The sequence below is a fragment of the Ranitomeya imitator genome, chromosome 10 (assembly GCF_032444005.1).
Source record: "Ranitomeya imitator isolate aRanImi1 chromosome 10, aRanImi1.pri, whole genome shotgun sequence".
Taxonomy (NCBI): Eukaryota; Metazoa; Chordata; class Amphibia; order Anura; family Dendrobatidae; genus Ranitomeya; species Ranitomeya imitator.
In genome coordinates, this window is record NC_091291.1 from 110,950,197 (window position 1) to 110,972,788 (window position 22,592).

The 22,592-nt window shown below is 43.3% G+C and overlaps 1 protein-coding gene across 10 annotated transcripts in view; it reads left to right on the forward strand.

The window, feature by feature from the left end:
* Positions 1-22,592, forward strand: part of KAZN (kazrin, periplakin interacting protein) — a 563,875-nt gene that overhangs the window by 482,084 nt on the left and 59,199 nt on the right. For all 10 annotated transcript variants that reach the window (XM_069741503.1, XM_069741507.1, XM_069741499.1 and 7 more), the window contains 2 exons: positions 12,846-13,037; positions 20,616-20,752. In XM_069741503.1, coding sequence (XP_069597604.1) covers positions 12,846-13,037; positions 20,616-20,752 — 329 coding nt within the window. The remainder of the gene's footprint in view (positions 1-12,845; positions 13,038-20,615; positions 20,753-22,592) is intronic.

Sequence of the window (22,592 nt, forward strand, 5' to 3'; positions counted from 1 at the left end):
TGTAATGGCACAATGCAACTTTATGGATGGCAAGAAGTCCTATCGCCCACCCATCCTGTAGCCCTCTGCCTTAGTAATCGTCAGGCAAAGTGAACTTGTTTTTTCCCCCTGTCTTTAATATTCTGTCTCTTTCAGTTGCCCAACAATTAAAGTAACTGTTTTAAATTCTTTCAGAAATCAATAAGTCATTTTGAAATTAATCAACTTGGTACAATGTCTTATTAGAGATGTCTTCTTTCTTCTCCTGGATTGATCATTCATTCTCAAAATTATCAATTCATGGGTAAAATCTGTCTTCAGTAAGCACAGACTTTCCCATTACTGACTTAGATTACAGTTGGTGCTCATAAAGTTCTATGGAGAGCTTGCAGCAGAACGTCTGCCTCTACCTCCTCCCTCCTACTACTCTCCCCCACCACAAACAAACAAGCACAAACTGTCATGTATTTAAGTAATGGAAAAATCTGTCTTCGTTGAATACAGATTTTTACTACTGGCTGTGGCACGTGTATCCCCCCTGGTTGTGACGCGGGTATCCCCCCTGGTTGTGACGCGGGTATCCCCCCTGGTTGTGACGCGGGTATCCCCCCTGATTGTGGCGCGGGTATCCCCCCTGATTGTGGCGTGGGTATCCCCCCTGGTTGTGGCGTGGGTATCCCCCCCCTGGTTGTGGCACGGGTATCCCCCCCTGGTTGTGGCGCATGTATCCCCCCCCCCCCTGGTTGTGGCACGGGTATCCCCCCCCCCCCTGGTTGTGGTACGGGTATCCCCCCCCCCCCTGGTTGTGGCGCGGGTATTCTCCCCCCCCCCCCCTGTTTGTGGCGCGTGTATCAACCCCCCCCATCCTGGTTGTGGTACGGGTATCCCCCCCCCCCCCCTGGTTGTGGCGCGGGTATTCTCCCCCCCCCCCCTGTTTGTGGCGCGTGTATCAACCCCCCCATCCTGGTTGTGGCGCGTGTACCCTCCCTGGTTGTGGCGCGGGTAGCTATTGGATCAGTCCAGGAGGAGAAAGAGGCTGATTTCTCTGATAGGATATATTACAATCTTGCTTATTCTCAAGTGTATTATGGATTTAGGAAATAAAAATAAAATAACGGTTACGTTGTAGCGTAACCACAGTTTACTTTGTCATAAATCAATAATAAAATAAGCAATATTGTAATATATCGGAGAAATCTGCTTCTTTCTCCTTATGCATTTGATTTTTCACTCTCCGTTTATTGCTAAAATCGTTATTCAGTGAAGACATTACATCACTGATGTTTGTGGAGGTCAGTTGGTACTTTCAGAGTTCTATGGAGAAGGGAGGAGCCACAGACAGACGGACATTGTGCTGCGGGTTCTTCTTATACCACACTTACCGTTCTCCATAGAACTTTGAGCCCCATCTGTCACCTCGTATCTCAGTAATGAGAGATATTACCCTTGAATTGAGAATGAAGAAGTCCGGTAGGAGCAGATTTATCTTATGACATATATTGCAAAGTTTCTTATTTTCACGTGTACTAATTTAGGAGAAAAAGAAAATGAAAACACTGAAGCCTTTGTCACCTTCAAGCTCCCCACCCCAAGCAGTGTAATGTGATGGGCTGGAAACACTGAAGACTATAAAGCGACTTCTCTGACATTCCTTACACAGTGCCACACTTACACGTAGACCCTTGAAATTTACAAGGATCTTTCTTAGATAAATTGCATATTTTTAGCAGGCTGGAAGTGTCAAGGACATTGTGATAGTAATTCAGCTCCTGGCTCCATCCTTAGCACCTTTGTCAGCGGATGAGCTACTTGCCAAGGTCCCCGCAGACATGGCCGCTGCAATATCCGAATAGCGTGACACTTCCCCCTTGGACTTAATGCAAGTCAGCATTTATTGATCCTGTCTGCACGTCTTCGTTCAGGGCATATTGTAATGGCGACACGCTGATCAATACGGTCCTGCTGGTGCTAGTTCTGGGGTCTATCAGCAGCTCATATGGTTCACTTTAGTCATTTCAGATGACTAGTAGATCATGTATCGTTGATCTATAGATGATTGACGGCTTCTCAACTTATTCATGATATTAACTCAGCCTGTAAAATAAAGGATGACTTTAAGGCAACTTGTCAAAAGCATGACTCCTACCTTTCCAGAAAAGTTTATTGTTTTTGATTATTTTTGTTTATAATTTTTTATTTTTTCATCATTTTTTATTTTTCATTTTTAGATTTTCATTTTTTCCCATTATTTGTATTTCATTATTATTTATTTTTTTCATTTTTTATTTCATTTTTATTTTTACTTTTTCATTTTTTATTTTAATTTGTTGTTGTTGTTATTATTATTTATTATTATTATTATTATTATGCACATGCTCTGAAAACAAATATTCATCCTAAAACCTTTCTGCAAATGTTCCTGTTTTACCAGATTACTGGACAGGGAATTTTCAAGATGAATTTGAGTAATATTTTACTTTACACTTCCAAGTACATTCAATTTTTTTTTCCTTTAATTTTTATCTGAGGAGCTATAATTTAGAAAATGAAAAGGTCAGATGAATTTTAACATTTTATGTGCTACAAGGATATGATTTTGTTGCTCAAAATGAATAACTTTTTCATAATGAGTGTTGTTACATTTAGTAAACACAATCCTAAATCCTGTTCTACAGAACCAATCATTCCTAACCGCATCTCTCTCTCTCACTGGTAGTGTTTAGCTTGTAGTTTTCTCCTTGCAGTAATAGAAATGGTATTCACTGACCTTGTAGGGAAATTGTGGTTGGGCCCGTGCTGTGCACATACACAGAAGCCAGTCTGAATAGGCAGAGCTGCAGTGTAAAGCATGTAAATCGATGACCTCTGTTTTAAAGCCTGCAGATATCAATGCGATTGTGGTAGATGAATGGCGAAACACCGGTCTGTGTTTTTCCGGGTAAAAACAAATGACTTTTCATTCAAGTAGAATCCGACTTCATGACCAGTTGTGTTCCCAGACCCATGGTTGAACAGCATTAATGGTCTATGCCTGTGAATTGGGCCATTAGGCATCATTGGCTCAGTGTTCAGGCTGAGAGCTGCCTAATCTACACTTGTCCTGAACTTTACACATTGACATTGTGCAGATAGGCCGTGGCGTAAGGGTACCGTCACACAGTGCCATTTAGATCGCTACGACGGTACGATTCGTGACGTTCCAGCGATATCGCTGTGTCTGACACGCAGCAGCGATCAGGGATACTGCTGAGAATCGTACATCGTAGCAGATCGTTTGGAACACTAGTCGCATGCGCCCCGGTAAAAAAGTTGGACCAGGGCCCCCCATCTGCATGTTCGTCAGATTTATGTGCCCTTGAAGCATTTCGGATCCTGTGTAGACGTGTTCATTCTCTCATGTAACAATATCCCACATCCTGTAATAATGTCCTCCATCCTGGCCTCTTCCTGTAATAATGTCCCCCATCTTGGGCTCCTTCCTGTAATAATGTCCTCCATCCTGTTCCCCCCTTCCTGTAATAATGTCCTCCATCCTGGGCCCCCCCTCCTGTAATAATGTCCTCCATCCTGGGCCCCCCTTCCTGTAATAATGTCCTCCATCCTGGGCCCCCCTTCCTGTAATAATGTCCTCCATCCTGGGCCCCCCTTCCTGTAATAATGTCCTCCATCCTGGGCCCCCCTTCCTGTAATAATGTCCTCCATCCTGGGCCCCCCCCCCCCTTTCTGTAATAATGTCCTCCATCCTGGGCCCCCCCTTTCTGTAATAATGTCCTCCATCCTGGGCCCCCCCTTTCTGTAATAATGTCCTCCATCCTGGGCCCCCCCCTTCCTGTAATAATGTCCTCCATCCTGGGCCCCCCTTCCTGTAATAATGTCCTTCATCCTGTCCCCCCCCCCCCCCCCTTCCTGTAATAATGTCCTCCATCCCGGGACCCCCTTCCTGTAATAATGTCCTCCATCCTGTGGACCCCCCTTCCTGTAATGTCCTCCATCTTGGGTCCCCCTTCCTGTAATACTGTACTCCATCCTGGGCCTCCCTTCCCGTAATAATGTCCTCCATCCTGGGCCCCCCTTCCTGTAATAATGTCCTCCATCCTGGGCCTCCCTTCCTGTAATAATGTCCTCCATCCTGGGCCCCCCTTCCTGTAATAATGTCATCCATCCTGGGCCCCCCTTCCTGTAATAATGTCCTCCATCCTGGGCCCCCCTTCCCGTAATAATGTCCTCCATCCTGGGCCCCCCTTCCTGTAATATTGTCCTCCATCCTGGGCCTCCCTTCCTGTAATAATGTCCTCTTTCCTGGGCCCCCCCTTCCTGTAATAATGCCCTCTTTCCTGGGCCCCCTTCCTGTAATAATGTCCGCTTTCCTGGGCCCCCTTCCAGGTATAATATATCACCTTCCAGTAATAATATCCCCCTGCCTGGTATAATGTCTCTATCCTGGGTCCCTTCCTGGTATAATGTCTTATCTGGTATAATGTCCCCAACCTGGTATAATGTGCTCAATCCTGAGCTTCTTCCAGTAATAATGTTCAGCAGCTTTTCTCCAACAAATATAAAAAATTAACAATTATTCTTGCCTTTCCCCGCCCCCACAAGATGCAACGTCCTCCTCTATAGCCGATGCAGAAGCTGGCAGCTGACTTCAGTGTATAAGCGACATCTCCAGTGACTTTGACGTCAGCTGCCAGCTTCTGACTGGCAGCATTTATTGCAGTGCAGGGAGTCAGTGGGCTTTCAGCTTAATGTGCGCCCCTGCAAAATGCCCCTAATTCATCAAGAAAGTACGGTATTTGTCTTAATTCATATGCCATATAATTACTATACTGTGTATTTTTCAGGCAACCCCTTAGAAATTTAGCTTGAGGTTTTCGGAACGTCAGGTTCACTTTAAAATGTGGAAGGTTCTGACCCTTAATTGCCTGCAAGATCTATTATTTGTCATTAGGCGGCTTTGATCTGCAAAATATTTTTTTTTCTTCCCTGTGGCTACTGCAGAAGTGTTCTGCACCAGGACTACACAGCTAATTCAGTTGACTTGACCCCTCGTCAGAGCCGCACACAGGAAGGAATCTGTATATTGAGATTATAACTTATTCTGAGCTGTGCTGGGGGGGAAATGTTATTTATGGAATATAAAACCCACTAAAAGGGGGCCCTTCCGAAAAAATGGAGAATCTCATGTATACCCGGAGTCCACCTCAACTTCGATTCTAAAGTAGCGGCCGCCTATGTGGTCTCCATCACAAGTCGTACAAGAAAATCTGAGCCCTGGTAAATCTGCCAAGTTGCACAGTGATGCTTTCCGTGCTGCTGTATAGTTGCCCATGGCATTAATTAGCCAGCCTTCTGGGGTCTACATAAAGCCTCATTCAGACATCTGTTTGTCACATATGTGTATTGTCCACCTTTTTCATTTATTTCTTATATAAACCAGGAGGGCACATGGAAGTTTATAGAAAGATACAAACTGAATTTTATTAACGACACCAACATTAAAAATTCACACTGCCATCACATGATGGTAGTGCAACATAGACATAATAAAATGCAAGACACCAGCAATAGGTCCACTGCGTATTTGTAATATATATTAATATCTTATAATCCAAACTGTGTATATACAAAAGGTGCAGGTAAGAGACAGTCTCCCCACAACGGTCCCGGCACTAAGACAATGCTAAAGTGCCCCATTCATATAATTCCAAGGGACCCGAAGACTCTCACCCTCGTTTCATGTCTAACATCCAGCCTCAAAGGAATAACAAAGGGGGAGGGAGGGAAGAAAGAAGCATCTCACCTGACCACAGATAGACCTCTAAAACATGCCCCGACGCGCGTTTCGCCTTTCTTTTTCAAGGGGATAGTATGCTACCTTAGTGCCCAATAGCGCCTTAAATAGTGCATAACCTAATTAAGAAAAGGGGTGGATACCGATACCCCACCGAGGCCATGATGGTCCGGCGCATGCGCGCGTCGCCCTCCGAGTCCGAACGCCCCCTCCCCCGGTCATATCCAGCGACGGGAGCCAGGCGGGTACCCATAGGTCCCGACCGCGCTCGTCACAGGAAGTCGCCGGAAGAGGGAGGGCGGAGCCACGATGGAGGCGCGCGCACGCGCACAACAGCCAAAAAATGAATGTGGAAATGTATGCTCGATAGGGGCCGCCCAGCCATAGCAACGCTGCTTGCGTGAATCGAGAGGCGTGGCACCACGTTCCGTGATGTAAACAGATATAATACGTAATGTCCATAATACAACTTCGTGCGTCTTTATAAAAACGTGGGTCCACTCTCAAACTTGACAGCGTTGTCCAATCTGTGCCAATATATCGCAATGGGCTGAAGGTTTCTTTAATCGGCCAGATATACATCCATTTCCATATAACGATTACAGATGGTTGCCAATGGCTGTACTCATATTGTCGCATCACAAGAGGGATAACGGTCATAAAAAGACAAAAACCTAAATATAAATATAAGACACAAAGAAGCATTAAAAAACAACTAAACTAAAATGCAGAGGAAGAAAACCCAAGAGACCTAGAGATGTACTAAGTACCAGTATAAAGTCATGAGACAAAGTAAAGGAAATTAAAGAAAAGGACCAAAATTCAGGGCTTCATTTAACCCAGCAGGTTTAACAGTCCCAAGTTTGACTATCCACATAAGTTCCCTTTGAGCCAACATTTTTTTCACATTGCCTCCCCTAATGCCCGTGTGTATAACATCAATTCCTCGAACTTTGAATTCCTTAGGATCACAATTGTGGACCATTCGAAAGTGCCTCGGAATGGTTTTGAGAGTTGCTACATCCTCTGTTGTTCTAGCTGCACAAATGTCCCTAACGTGTTCCCGGATTCGTATCCTCAATTCGCGTGACGTAAGCCCCACGTATATGAGTGAACACGCACATGTGGCATAGTACACTACATTCCTTGTACCACAGGAGATATATTCTCGGATATCGAATATTTTTTGATCCACCGAACAAAAGGTGGAGGCTTGGCATGTGTTCGCACATGCCACACAGTGGCCACATTTAAAAAAACCCTTTTTCGGCTGTGTGTTACCAAAGAAATTAGGGGTCGGGGCAACATAATGACTCTTGATAAGTAAATCGCTGAGATTTACCTGTGCCTGTGCCCCCGCGTACGCCAACCTCTTCCTGGTGTTTTGGGAGAGGTTGGTGTTTGGCGTGTCGGGGGCAGGGGCCGCCGACCATGTGCTGTGCTGGTTACGCTATATTGATGATGTTTTATTTTTGTGGCGGGGCACAGTGCAGCAGCTGGATGAGTTTATGGCTATGCTTAATGACAACAATTGTAATATCAAACTAACATACAGATTTGATGCAGTGAAAATCGACTTCTTAGACATCAGTCTGGAGGTGGACTCGTCCTCTACCATCCAGACGGATGTTTTCCGTAAGGAGACATCGGTTAATTCGTTAATACACGCTACTACTGCACATAGCCAGTCCACAGTTAGGGCCGTCCCGGTTGGACAGTTTCTCAGGATGAGGCGGATCTGCTCTACCGACCAAAAATTTGAAGCTCAAGCGCTGGATCTGAAGAAACGCTTTCAACAACGTGGTTATAGCCAAAGATGTATCAAAAATGGATACAACAGAGCCAAGTCGGTATCCCGTGACTCCTTGTTATATCAAAATAGAAAGAGAGAGAAGGATGAAAATATACGGTTCATTTCAGTGTTTAATCATGAGTGGGATAGTATGCGTCATATTTTGACGAAATATTGGCCTGTCCTCAGTGCTGAGCCCTCCCTGAGGCCCTTCCTCACTGATAGACCTCTCATGACCCCTCGTCGCTCCAAAAATCTCAGCGATTTACTTATCAAGAGTCATTATGTTGCCCCGACCCCTAATTTCTTTGGTAACACACAGCCGAAAAAGGTTTTTTTTTAAATGTGGCCACTGTGTGGCATGTGCGAACACATGCCAAGCCTCCACCTTTTGTTCGGTGGATCAAAAAATATTCGATATCCGAGAATATATCTCCTGTGGTACAAGGAATGTAGTGTACTATGCCACATGTGCGTGTTCACTCATATACGTGGGGCTTACGTCACGCGAATTGAGGATACGAATCCGGGAACACGTTAGGGACATTTGTGCAGCTAGAACAACAGAGGATGTAGCAACTCTCAAAACCATTCCGAGGCACTTTCGAATGGTCCACAATTGTGATCCTAAGGAATTCAAAGTTCGAGGAATTGATGTTATACACACGGGCATTAGGGGAGGCAATGTGAAAAAAATGTTGGCTCAAAGGGAACTTATGTGGATAGTCAAACTTGGGACTGTTAAACCTGCTGGGTTAAATGAAGCCCTGAATTTTGGTCCTTTTCTTTAATTTCCTTTACTTTGTCTCATGACTTTATACTGGTACTTAGTACATCTCTAGGTCTCTTGGGTTTTCTTCCTCTGCATTTTAGTTTAGTTGTTTTTTAATGCTTCTTTGTGTCTTATATTTATATTTAGGTTTTTGTCTTTTTATGACCGTTATCCCTCTTGTGATGCGACAATATGAGTACAGCCATTGGCAACCATCTGTAATCGTTATATGGAAATGGATGTATATCTGGCCGATTAAAGAAACCTTCAGCCCATTGCGATATATTGGCACAGATTGGACAACGCTGTCAAGTTTGAGAGTGGACCCACGTTTTTATAAAGACGCACGAAGTTGTATTATGGACATTACGTATTATATCTGTTTACATCACGGAACGTGGTGCCACGCCTCTCGATTCACGCAAGCAGCGTTGCTATGGCTGGGCGGCCCCTATCGAGCATACATTTCCACATTCATTTTTTGGCTGTTGTGCGCGTGCGCGCGCCTCCGTCGTGGCTCCGCCCTCCCTCTTCCGGCGACTTCCTGTGACGAGCGCGGTCGGGACCTATGGGTACCCGCCTGGCTCCCGTCGCTGGATATGACCGGGGGAGGGGGCGTTCGGACTCGGAGGGCGACGCGCGCATGCGCCGGACCATCATGGCCTCGGTGGGGTACCGGTATCCACCCCTTTTCTTAATTAGGTTATGCACTATTTAAGGCGCTATTGGGCACTAAGGTAGCATACTATCCCCTTGAAAAAGAAAGGTGAAACGCGCGTCGGGGCATGTTTTAGAGGTCTATCTGCGGTCAGGTGAGATGCTTCTTTCTTCCCTCCCTCCCCCTTTGTTATTCCTTTGAGGCTGGATTTATTTCTTATAGTCTGAGGTTTTTTAGATATCGGTGTTTTTTTGCAGACCAAGTGCCTGCAAGAAAAAAACCCTTTTTGATCCAAGTCGTATCATATTTGCCAGTCCAAGGTAATGGATCTGAGATAAAAGGCCAACCATTCATGTATTGGTGTGCTGTCTTTTATTTTATTATTTTTTTTGACACATGGATGAAAATCAGTTGAAAAATGGCCAATTTTTTATTCTTGTATGCAAAAAAAGGTCATCTGAATGAGACCTAAGAGTGCAACACCCAAATAACAGGAGAGGCCTTCTTTTTAAAATTTGTTACAATGGTGGAAGACTTAGTTTTTTCCAAGGGATAGTTTAATGACTAATTTGGCCCAAGTTGATAACCCCTTAAAGGGAACCTGTCACCTCCAAAATCGATGGTGCTCTAAGCCCACCAGCATCAGGGACTTATCTACAGCATTCTGGAATGCTGTACATAAGCCCCCCCCCCCCCCCCCAATGTATCCTGAAAGATGAGAAAGAGAGATTAGATTTTACTCACCCAGGGGCGGTCCTGTTGCGGTCCGGTCCGATAGGCGTCGTGGTCCGGTTCGGGGCCTCCCATCTCCTTACGATGACGTCCTCTTCTTGTCTTCACTCTGCGGCTCCAGCGCACGCGTGCTTTGTCTGCCCTGTTGACAGCAGAGCAAAGTACTGCAGTGCGCAGGTGCCGGGAAAGGTCAAAGAGGCCCAACGCCTGCGCACTGCAGTATACTTTGCTCTGCCCTCAACAGGTTAGACAAAGTACGCCTCCATGAAGACAAGAAGAGGACGTCATCGTAAGACCGGACCGCGACACCCATTGTACCGGGACTGCCCCTGGGTGAGTATAATCTAACCTCTTTTTCTCATCTTTCAGAATACATCGGGGGCTTATCTACAGCATTCCAGAATGCTGTAGATAAGCCCCTGATGCTGATCGGCCTAGCTCACCTTCGATTTTGGGGGTGACAGGTTCCCTTTAATTATAGGCCATGCAAAAATGGCCACACTATGGTAAGTAGAATTGATGTACTGGGCGTTGGGTGTACCGTGTGTACGTTTTTTGGCCTCCTGTACCATTCATTCTCCTTGAGGAAACTTTGGTGGTGATCATTGATGCAAATACACTAAATAGCCACTGCTCTCATAACAAAATCCTCAACCATGCCCTTTTTGGGGAGGCGACTTGAAGCTTAAATCTGAGAAATGCAGTTCTAGGAATGTTTTTTTTATTTTTTTTTTAGGAAATCCCAATTGGTGATGTATTGTCAACCATATTGGCCATCGTCCATTTTTCACAGAACCGAAAAAGCACTGCATAACCGGTGACCAGTATGTGAGATCAGGCTGCTATTGGTTTGATATATCTTGGCTCATGATCGAGTGAGGAGATGGTCTTCAGATCGTTGCTGTTTGTAAGGGTGTTACTGTGAACTGTAGGTTTTTTTTTTTTTTTAATTTGAAATCTCATAGCACAGAAAAGCCGGGGGGAACATAGTTTGAACTTACCGCTACAATCTCCATGCTGCTGGTCCTGCCATATTGGAAGCAGGAGAAACAGAATGTCGATCAGAACAGAGGATGGAGCAGGAGGGCACCAGGTAGGGTGACTGAATGAGAAATGTGTAGGTATTTTTCAATCGTAGGGTGGAGGATCACTTTAAAGTTGGTTGTAAGGCAGTAGTGGTCTTCCAACTGGTTCATCCAGTCAATCCCTCTCGAGTTTGAGAAGATTATGGAACATGATGGTCATTCGAGGACATTTGGACAACCGCATATTTGCCATGATGGTCAATAGAGCAGATATGACGAACGTGTCTTTCTGCTCATGAACCCATTATGTAAGCAGTTTAGGAGGACCGATTTCATGTTTTGAATGAAAGTTAATGTTTAGTTTGATTCTGGTAGACCGGATAGTACATGTTCTACGTAAGGTGGAAAGTATCTCCATAACATTTTTGGCTAAAGGTGAAGTCTTGCCACATGATCTTGTGTGTTAACATCAAAGATAAATTCGGCACTCCCAAATTGTATGATGCAAAAATAAGATTGAGATTTTATGAATGAGATAAAGTCCACTTTAGTTTAGTTTCGGCCTATTGTTAGGCCTTCATCAGAACTATTGTCTTCAGTGATTGTAGACAGCACAGTAGGTCAAGAAGAAGAGCAATAGAGGTCACGTGTCCGTGCACTGAGGTGAAATGCACAAAAGTGCTTAAGAGAATAGCGACCTGTAAGAAGTTTAGGAGGACCAATTTCATGTTTTGGATGGAAGTTAATGTTTAGTTTGATTCTGGTAGACCAGATAGTACATGTTCTACGTAAGGTGGAAAGTATCTCCATAACGTTTTTGTCTAAAGGTGATGTTTTGCCACAGGATCTTGTGTGTTAAGAAATTGAATAGATTTGGGATTGTTACATCAAAACTATGAAAGAATTTGGAGTCCAGGGAGTATTAGAAAGAGATAACCACTAATTTGGGCTTCTGCCTCTCGTTTTCTGACATTCCATTGTCTCTACTCATCCAGGATTATCATTTCTACAAATCTGACTCGGCATAAATTACCGGTCAATTAATTCTGTGAGTACATAGTTGTAACATTTACTGACCAAACAGGTTCTCCCGGAAGTTCCATAATGTTTAGGACGTTGTCCCTCACGTGCGGAGGGTGGTTGTTGGTAATGGGTTGATCCCAAGGATTTGATGACTGTAACAAGAGAAGCAAGATGATAAACTGTGAAACCATATTTACCCATGTTTAGAAGTAATCCATGCTTTCCAGCTATTTCACATTAAACAGTTGGACTCGGATATTAAAGGGAAGCATGGTTTAGGTTTCTGTTACGTGTATTTTTTTTTATTTTTTATTTTTTTTTACTGTTTTAACCTTGAAATTTCCATACTGGCCAATGGGACGTTTTTAGACCCATTCTTCATGTTTTTTCGTGAAGAATTGTCACAATCACAATGACTGATAACACCTCTATAAACAGCTAACACAGGATCCACCAATCACTGTCATCGATGTCACACTTACCTGCTCCCCCCTTCACAATGATCTGTGCACATGCTTATTAGACACTTCATTACGAAAGATTATTGTGCCTAATGTACATGTGTTATTTCTTGAATTCGGAAGTCAGAGATTAAAAATGGCCAGTGTGAAAATGGCAAGACTTTGTTTTTTTTGTTTTTTTTTATTGTTCATACAGTTTGATATGTTAAGGATAAAAGTCAAAAATGTTAAAAAAAAAAAAAAAAAGTTTAGCACTAAAACCTAAATTATACAATAGGTCATTTTCTGATGATGGCTTCCCATTAAGTAGAATAATAATGGACAGCAAGTCCTGATATGTTTCCTTCCTTTCCAAAAATATACAGCTTTGAGATGTATATTTTTTTTCTATATTTTTTTTCATGTACCGGTAATTTCCCTTTAATTGTTAAAGAGACAGTACACAGAGGAAAAGGAATCCTCCATCTTCCATCTCGTGTGTTCTCTAGAGCAGCATTTTTGATGAACTGTTGGTAAAGACGTATTAATTTTTCGACGACATGTCGTCCTCGTGTTTCTGCAGAAATTATGTACAGCTTACGCTTGTAATCTTTTATTTCCTTTAATTTGCAGTGCTGCTAAGGGAAGAGGTGTCACAGCTGCAAGATGAGGTTCACTTGCTCCGACAAATGAAGGAAATGTTAGCAAAGGACCTGGAGGAGTCACACGACAGCCGATCGGCGGAGGTACTGTCGGTTACGGAGCTCAAGGTGCAACTGGCGCAGAAGGAGCAAGAGCTGGCGCGGGCGAAGGAGGCACTGCAGGGTAATGGTTTCCAGTCTTTGTCTGTTTGAGGGGCTCCCCATCTCTCCTCATTCTTTGGAATATTTGATTGGTCTGACCTCTTCCTCCAAGCCTTTTGACTAATCGCCCCTCATTTTGGACATTCACGGCATTATCCAGTCTTGTAAAAATAAGCCGATCGTGCCTGAGATGGGACTATAGTTCTATTAGCTCTGCCCCTAGTATATAAAAAATGGCCGCACTTTCAGTAATACATGGACAGCTGAAGTCTTCGAGAGCCGGAGCCGTTCCCGAAGACCGTCTTTCCAGTTTTACTCAAAGATGGTTAATACGGGACCCCTACATGACATCAGTATGCCGTGATAAAGGTTTTATTCATAAGACACAATTATTTGGGAGCCCAACATTTACCGGTATTTATTTATTTTTTTAGGACAAGAGCCCCCAGCAATATTGGTCTAGCTCGGGCAGGCATTTCCAAATATAACGGGTGACATCTGATTCCCGCACAATAGTTCCACAATTGCAACCAATTGTGTCCATTTTTAACGGGGCATGAGCAGTTTTTATAGAGAGATTCCCCACAATTGCACCGTATCTGCGCCTGGTGCGCTTGTGCCACTTTCCCCTCTGTATACACAGAGACAACACAAAAGTTCCACATCAATGGTGACATCTTAGTAATTTGTGGATGGGTAACCTCAACTATTTCCATAACCTTGGCATCATGCCACCCAACAGGTCCCAGGTAAATAGTGATGTGGGAACCTAGGTTATGAATAAGTGTGGGCATACAGGGTGGCGTCAGGACCGGTTTTGTCGATTTGAATATCTTAATGATGTAATTATAGTAATTAATGTGCGTATGAGAATATCTCTGCCAGCGCTGCAAGAACTGTTGGCACCATTAACTAGTCATTAAAAATAGAAATCTGGGGTTTTACCTGGGATAGATCACATGTAAACAAGACACACACAGGAGCTTGGGTCGTTTTGTTTTTTGGCTTTTTTTAACCACCAATAGCAAGCAGTGTCCCTTCTAGTAACTAATTCCCCCAACAGGCCAGGTAATTAGATAATGTATTTTTGAAACCATATATATAGTACAAGGTCAAAAGTTTTGGACTCACCTGATCAAACAGTGGTTTCCCTTATTGGAATGTGCACATTGTAGATTCTGATTCAGACTCAAGGCAGCAAAACCAGAATATGTGCAGTCATAGATTCCTCAAAGTTAACCCACTTTTACACCTTGGCATTCTCTCAAGCAGCATTAACAGGTCGTCACCTGGAATGGCTTTCCAACAGTCTTGGAGAAGGTCTCAGAGGTGCTGAGCATCTGTTGGCTGCTTTGCCTTCACCCTGCATCCAACTCATCCCAAGCCATCTCAGTTCGGTTTAGGTTAAGTGATTGTGGAGGCCATGTCTTCTGACACTGCTTCCAGCCTTCTCCATCTTGATCGCATCGCCCTAACATATCCTGGAGATATGATTTGAGTCATTGTCCTGTCGCAACACAATTGATGGTCCCATTGAGCACAAACTAGATGTCCTATCAGAATGCATTGGTAGCCATGGTGGGTGCCTTGAATTTGGAAAAAATTGCCATCTGTGTCACTAGCATGGCACCACCAACATCACACCTTCCCCTACATGCTTCACGGTGGGCACCACACATGTAGTAATCATCCACTCTCCTGCGTCTAACAAAGATCACTGTGGAGAGCTTACCTGATCTGATGTCCGGTCGTTGTGTTGCTTGGCCCAATCAAGTCTCTTCTTGTTCAGGTTCTCAAGTGGCTTCTTTGCAGCAATTTGACCAATTCTCTCAGCCACTTCTGGACAGTTAATGTCGAGATGTTTCTGCCACTTAATGTCTGAAAATAATTTATGATTTCTGTTTTGTTTGGTGGTGTTGATTTGCAGTTTCTGAGGCTAAGTCTAATGAACTTATCCTCTGCAGCAGAGGTCATTTTTGGTCTTCCTTTCCTGCAGCAGGACTTATGAGAGACAGTTTCATCATAGCGAATGATAGCTTTCTTGACTACACTTGAGGACACCGTCAAGAATCGGGCAATTTTCCAGATTGGCTGACCTTTATGTCTTAATGTAATGATGGGCTGTCATTTTTCTTTTCTTAGTTCAGAGGTTCTTGCCATATTCTGGTTTAAAATCGATGTGAAATAGTATTCAGCACTGTACGGAGCTATGTACCAACGCTGCCTGTGCAAAGTAAACCTGATGGTGGCAAACACTATCTGAAGGCCAATGATTGCACATTGTCAAAAGTCAAGGCTTACCTGGTGGTGACTATCTCTGATGATGCTGCTGGAGAGAATGCCAAGGGGTATAAAGTTGTCATCGGACTAAAAGGAGGGGTATTTAGAAGAATCTAAAGTATAATACATGGCTGTTTCGTTTCACACATGTTTACTCACTCCCTGATTTTGCTACCTCCAGTCTGATTTACAATGTGCACATTTTAATAAGGAAAAATATTGCATGAACAGGTTTTTGCAAACTTTTAACCAGAGTTATATAATATTTGCTCCTCTCTTGTTCATCCTCACCATATAGTATAGCTCGTATGAATTTGTTCTGTGTAGCTTTCAATACTGTAGAGATTTTGTTTACTTCGATTTGAAGACTGTGCAAAGTAGTAAGTAGAATATATATATATATATATATATATATATATATATATATATATATATATATATATATATATATATATATATATATATATATATATATATATATATGTATATATATGTATATATATGTATTTTTTTTTTTTATAAGAGCTGGAACCAGGTGGGTGCCAATTAAAATGTACACATTGTGGACAGTTTTCCAAATAATGATTTCTATAGTATTTTAGGTCATGTTACATTCCAGTGCAACTACTCTTAACATCTGTGCAAATCTTGGCTTTATAATGTTTATAGTTCTTCTTGTCTGGTGTTGATCATACCCCTGTGCTGCAGCGTTTGATTTGTGTAGATCGCCCCCTGGTGGTGACCTGTCCTTTTCATGGTATCTTTTGCTGTAGCTGTGGTCTTTTGGTAGAAATGTGATTTTTGGCAATTTATTGGTCGCTTCCACACCCTCATTCTGCTGTGCTAAAACTCTCACCTCTGCTTGGCTCTTTTTTTTTTTTTAATTCCAGTGTATGTTTTGTCGCCTCTGACTCTACAATGCCTGAAATTTTAACTGTGGTTATTTAAAAGATAAATTGAAAAATAAACTGATTTTTTACCTACAAGTCCCTGCAGTGATCTAGCTATAACAGGTGTAGAGGTAGCGGTCATACCCATCCTGTGGTGCTTAAAGGAAAGCTGCAACCAGGTTTTTAACACCCCATCTGAGCAGTATGATATGCGGACAGACACTGATTCCAGCGATGTATCACTTGCTAGGCTTCTTGCTGGAGTTTTGATAAAATCAGAGTTTTATCTGCTGCAGCACCACCAGTTTTCTTCGGAATGCTGAGCTCTGTGTAAGCCCGCCCACCCCACTGATTGGAAGCCTTCGCACAGTGTACACAAAAAGCTGCCAATCACTGGTGTGGGCGGGGTTACACAGAGCTCAGCATTCCGAAGAAAACTGGTGGCGCTGCAGCAGATAAAACTTGGATTTTATCAAAACTACAGCAAACAGCCTAGTAAGTGACACATCTCTGGAATCAGGATTTCAGCCCCTATATTGTGCTGCTCTCAAATTACGTGGCAAAAACCTGTTGACCAATTAGACATCTGTATTCTAAATGACGTGTATAGGGGCGATGGCGCTAAAGATTTTGCACTGGAGCAGACTTTCCCCTGTTTTAGCATTTTGCAAAACTGTTCACCCCTTTTTATGGAAGTGCACTAATTATAAAGCTGGTGTTTTAGAATGGCTGTGGGCCCATTGTCTAATGATGAGGGATGACATAAGCCAGTGATGTGAGCTTCCTGTTTAGATAGGACCACGGTATTTGGGGATTAACGCCGATTATTTGAAGCAACATTTTATTTGAGGGAAGCTTTCACGATATCCTCCTGGCTTCCTGCTCTGGGTTTCCACGTCGTGCTTTGTCCACATTTAATCTGACCTCCTCCCACTCAGCAGGGTCAGGATAAGCTGGAGTACAGGGGGCAGGCGCTGTCTGCTCTCCCAGGAATTGCGTTGATCTGAGATTCCCAGTCATTTGTATAAATAGGCATTAATGAAGGGGAATTGGGCTGTGTGCACACGTTGCAGATTTTTCACGTTTTTTTCACTATAAAAACGCGAAAAAAAGCATACATTATGCATCCCATCATTTAGAATGCATTCCGCAATTTTTGTACACATGATGCGTTTTTTTGGTGGAAAAAAAACGCATCGCGGTAAAAAACGCAGCATGTTCATTAATTTTGCGGATTTTTTGCGGATTTCCCACTATATTATTGCATTGGGAACCTCTGGAAAAATCCGCAAAAAAAAAACACGGTAAAAACGCATGCGCATTTCTTGCAGAAAATGTCAGGTTTTGCACAGGAAATTTCTGCAAGAAATCCTGAACGTGTGCACATAGCCTTAAAGACTAATTATCGGAGAATAGGGCATTGTTTTTTGGAGGAAGCACCTGTCTGTCATTAATGGGGGCGATCACAATGACTTATGTTCTCTATCAGCTTACAGAATGCAAGGTGACCTGTGCAGCTTCAGTTCTCCATTGTGACTGCAATAAATGGGAAGTTATCACCCCATAGAATCACATCCATGGTTAGCAAATGCAGAAATGATTCAAAAGGTTGTCCTCTTTTCAGGATATTTAATTATTTTTAATTAATCGTTTATTTGGAGCTGAAAAAAATAAAATTTTTGCAATTGAATTTCATTAAAAATGTTGCGCTGTTTACAGCCTTTTTGGGTTTTTTTCTTGCATATTCAACTTTGATGTGGTCGTAAATCAGCTCAGATTCTCAGATCGCTCATTCTGCAGCCAGTATTGGCCTGTGTTGCATTTTTTTATGTAAAAAAAATAATGCAAACTTTTATTTATTTATTTTTTGGGGTTTGCATAGGAGTTGTTGATACAAAACAGAAACACATTTATAAAAATGACCATATGCAAAATAGTTTTTTTTTTTCGGGGAAGGGGGGATATTTTGTTTTCCTTGAAATTATTGTGGGTTTGTGCACTCCCTTTAAGGAATGAATTCACAGTGCGGCATTGTCCACAAATCTTTCAGATATTTGAGACTTCTTTTGATACTTTGTCTACAGTATGAGTCTGGGTAAGCCCCTCTTAAAGGGAATTTGTCACAAGGGCTTTGCTATCCCATCTGAGAGCAGCATGATGTAGGGACAGATACCCTGATTCCAGTGATGTATCACTGACTGGGTTGCTTGCTGCAGTTATGATAAAATTGCTGTTTTTCTCTGTTGTAGAGTTACCAGATCTGTGACTGCTGAGCTGTGTAACCCCGCCCACACCACTGATTGGCCGCTTTCTGTGTACACTGTGTTTTGGCAACTGAATGTCAGTGGTGGGGGCGGGGTTAGACTACATGGCAGCAGGTTTGCTAGTCCTCCAGCGATAATCTGTTGATTAAACTTTTGATATTATCAAAACTACAGCAAGCAGCCCAGTAAGTGACACATCGCTGGAATCGGGGTCTCTTTCTCTACATCATGCTGCGCTCTGATTAGGTGGTAAAAACCTGGTGGCAGATTCTCTTTAAGACAGGTCATTCAGCTAACTAGTACCCTGTTTTGGGTTATTGTCCTTCTTTAGTACTTATGTCTCTAGACGGTTGACTAGTTTCGTTGGTTTGAGTGAATTTGCATATTTTTTTTTTCCCATAGAGAATTGCCTGGAAAAGAAGTTTCCATTTATAGTTGGGTCTCTTTAATGAGAGCCGGTATTCCTCCATACCTTCCTGTTGTAACTTCACAAGCTTTGCTGTCGAGTCTGACACATTTGTAGTTGTCTATAACAGACAACTTTCATATCATAAACTACATTTCCCATGAGCGTTAGTAAAACCTAGACATTGCTAGAAATCCTGGCTCCAGCCATTTCCATCCTTATACAAGCAATAGCTATTGTAACGTGGCTGAGAACAGGTGCACAGGACGTGCGGGGAGCTCCCCGGAGGCTCGGGAGACATGAACAATAACCTCACACCGCCAATCATCTGCACAGTTTACATCTACGAATGTGCTGCACAGTATGGATAGTAACACTCGCAAGTCTATGGACTTTACAGACCGGATCCAAACTCCCCGGGCGGCTGCCCCCTGTCCGTATCCAGAAACCCCACCCAAAATCTGTTACATAATATCTCCGACTGCATTATGTTATCCGGAGAGGATTCACTGGGCGAATGAGGATAAACGCTTATAATGAGCGCTATGGAGAGTGATTTGTAGCCATGTTCATCTCCAGATGTTGGTTAGAGTTTATGTAATTTATCAGAGCGGGACTTGTATCCCAGTGTATCCTGAGCTTCCTGGCGGAAAAGTGTGTAACATGATCACAAATGTGCAATTAGAGGTGAGAGATCAAAGTTCAGGCAGGACGGGGCGCCTTCACGTTTGTCTTGGCAACTGGACCACCCTGCCTAATGCTGCATCTCCACATGATGCCCAACACCAGCTTGGCGTTGGCTGCCTCAGCAGAGGATGTATTCCAACCATACTACTTAAAGGGAGTCAGCCAGCACGGTCTGGAGCTCGGCGCACCTTGCAAGGGACAAACATCCCACCCACTTGTTTTCCCTCTAGCTTCATCCCACCTCCTTCTTCATCCACCCTTCCTCCACTTCTTCCCCCCCCCTTCCTCCACCTCTCCCCCCTCCCTTCCTCCACTTCCCCCCTTCCTCCACCTCTTTCCCCCCTTCCCTTACTCCACCTCTTTCCCCCCTTCCCTTACTCCACCTCGTTCCCCCCTTCCCTTACTCCACCTCGTTCCCCCCTTCCCTTACTCCACCTCTTTCCCCCCTTCCCTTACTCCACCTCTTTCCCCCCTTCCCTTACTCCACCTCTTTCCCCCCTTCCCTTACTCCACCTCTTTCCCCCCTTCCCTTACTCCACCTCTTTCCCCCCTTCCCTTACTCCACCTCTTCCCCCCCCCCTCCCTCAACCCCTGCCTCCCCTTTACGTTATCGGGTATATTTTATTGACCATATATAAACACATTCCGGTTCTACATTTTATGATAGTCTTGGAATGTATCTGCGCGTTAGGACTAGATATTGGATGATGAATATTTTAGAAGGGTTTTTATAAAATGTATGTACCACTCCAACATGATGGCTTAGTCTATACAGCTGTATGAGATACCATGTTACTGTCACCCGTAGTGAGTAGTAATGAGCTGATACATACAGGATGTGCAGTATAGAACCTACTTGGCCAGCCCCGTAGACACGCCCATGAGGAACTCCAGCATCCCTAGATCTTGTAGGGGATGCCAACAGCTTTACCTTGGTCAATGCATTTCCATACGTGGCCAGGCCAATTACAAAAGCCTAGCTAATACTGTCTCTAAATGTATGATGCCCAGCATGTCATAAATGTCATAATGTCTAGTGTATAATATGCTGATTATTTCTCTTTGCCCTCCAGCCATGAAGGCCGATCGCAGACGTTTAAAATCGGAAAAGGCAGACTTGGTCAGCCAGATGGAACAGTTATATTCAACCCTGGAGAGCCGGGAAGAGCAACTGCGGGATTTTATCCGAAATTATGAGCAACATAGAAAGGTAAGAGTAACCCCCCGACAGTAACCACCTGCACAGAACAATAGTTAAATATTATGCGTCCGCACTATCCTCTAACTGCACTGGAATAATGCTTCCATCCTAACCATTTATTTTAATACTGTGAACATATATGTTTAGGGTCCATTGTATGTGATGGCACGGTACCCTGTATCTCAGTGCTTGCAGTGAAGTGTGGTGGACACCTTGCGCTGGAGAGCACGGCTTCCTTTTGCCTATAGAACAATGTATAAATGATGTAGCCACACTGCCTTGGGTCTCTAGCTCAGGGAACAGAGTCCTTTTCTTTGGACCCTCAAATTGTTGTGGGTTGCGTTTATACTTCTCTAGGCACAGATGGTACTGCATCCTTGTCTCTGTGAACTGTGAAGGCACTGGTATCTCTGCCTGCAAATCTAGGCACAGATAGTACTACATCCTTGTATCTCTCTGTAAACTGAAGGCAATGGTATTTCCGCCTGTAAGAAATCTAGGCACAGATGGTACTGCATCCTAGTCTCTCTGTAAATTGTGAAGGCACTGGTTTTTTGTGACTGTAAAAAAAAAAATCTAGGCTCAGATGGTACTGCATCCTTGTCTTTGTAAACTGTGAAGGCATTGGTAGGTGTCTGTAAAAAATAAATAAATAAAATAATTAACTAGGCTCAGATGGTACTGTATCCTTGTCTCTTTGTGAATTGTGAAGGGACTGGTATTTGTGTCTGTAAATAATCTAGACACAGATGGTACTGCATCCTTGTGTTACTGTATATATTGCAGGCACAAATGCTACTGTTTCCTCTATATTAAACAAAATTTAAGGCATGAAAAAACCTTTACCATTTCACCCTTTGTAAGTGATGAAGCTGTCACAATGAGAGATACAAACTGTGCCTAAGTCCTGCTGCAGCCTTCATTCATTCATTCATTCATTCATTCATTCATATATTCATTCATTAATTACACTAAGGAAGTTTTTGCTAACTGTGTTCCCACGTAAGATTCGTAGAAGGAAATAATGGATGTATCTAGATAGATATACATCTATAGCTCTATACATCTACGTACGTATATATGATATATTTTGTGTGTATATATGGACTGCACCATGGTACTTCAGTGACTGCTACAATAATAAGAGCATGTGAGTGTTAGGCACCTGGATATGGCTTTTCGAACCTAATATGTGCCCTGAATTCAATCTCCATCTTTTCATGCTGCCCACTTGACGGAAGCCCAAGTTCACTTCAGTGTTTACATAAAGGTGGCATTGTTCGCGCGTTCTTCCCTCCGATCCCCCCACTAGCCCCCTCTATTCACTTCTAATCAAAGAGGCGTATAGAGCGCAGTGCAGCCATTGTTCGCTCTGTTCCTGTACAAGATGTGTGCCGACTACAGGCAGCCAGAAAGGTTAACGTCAACCCCTTTGAAAACCGGAGCCATAAATCCAATTATTGACGGTCAGGTTCTCTGGATCTTTTCCCCACACCAAACATGATCAGATTTCTTATATTATAGGAATTTTTACACTGGTACACAAGGTCTTACGCTCACGTGTGGCTCTACCAACATGCTCAATTTAAACATGTTCTTCCCTGGTATTGTCTTCAACGCACCTAGGGGATCTGCCAACCTACTCTACCTTCTTGGAGCTCCTGCCTACTTAGATGTGCCATCATGCTTAAGGAAAAAAGTAACTTCTGTCCTGAACTCAACAAAATTGCATCTTGAGGTGTCACGGACACCATCCTCTTGCTCTAGAAATGATTCTGATGTGACTGTAAAGAGTAAAGAAGGCCTCCACTTCTCACACTCATCCACTCGCCTATTGCAATGCGCTGAC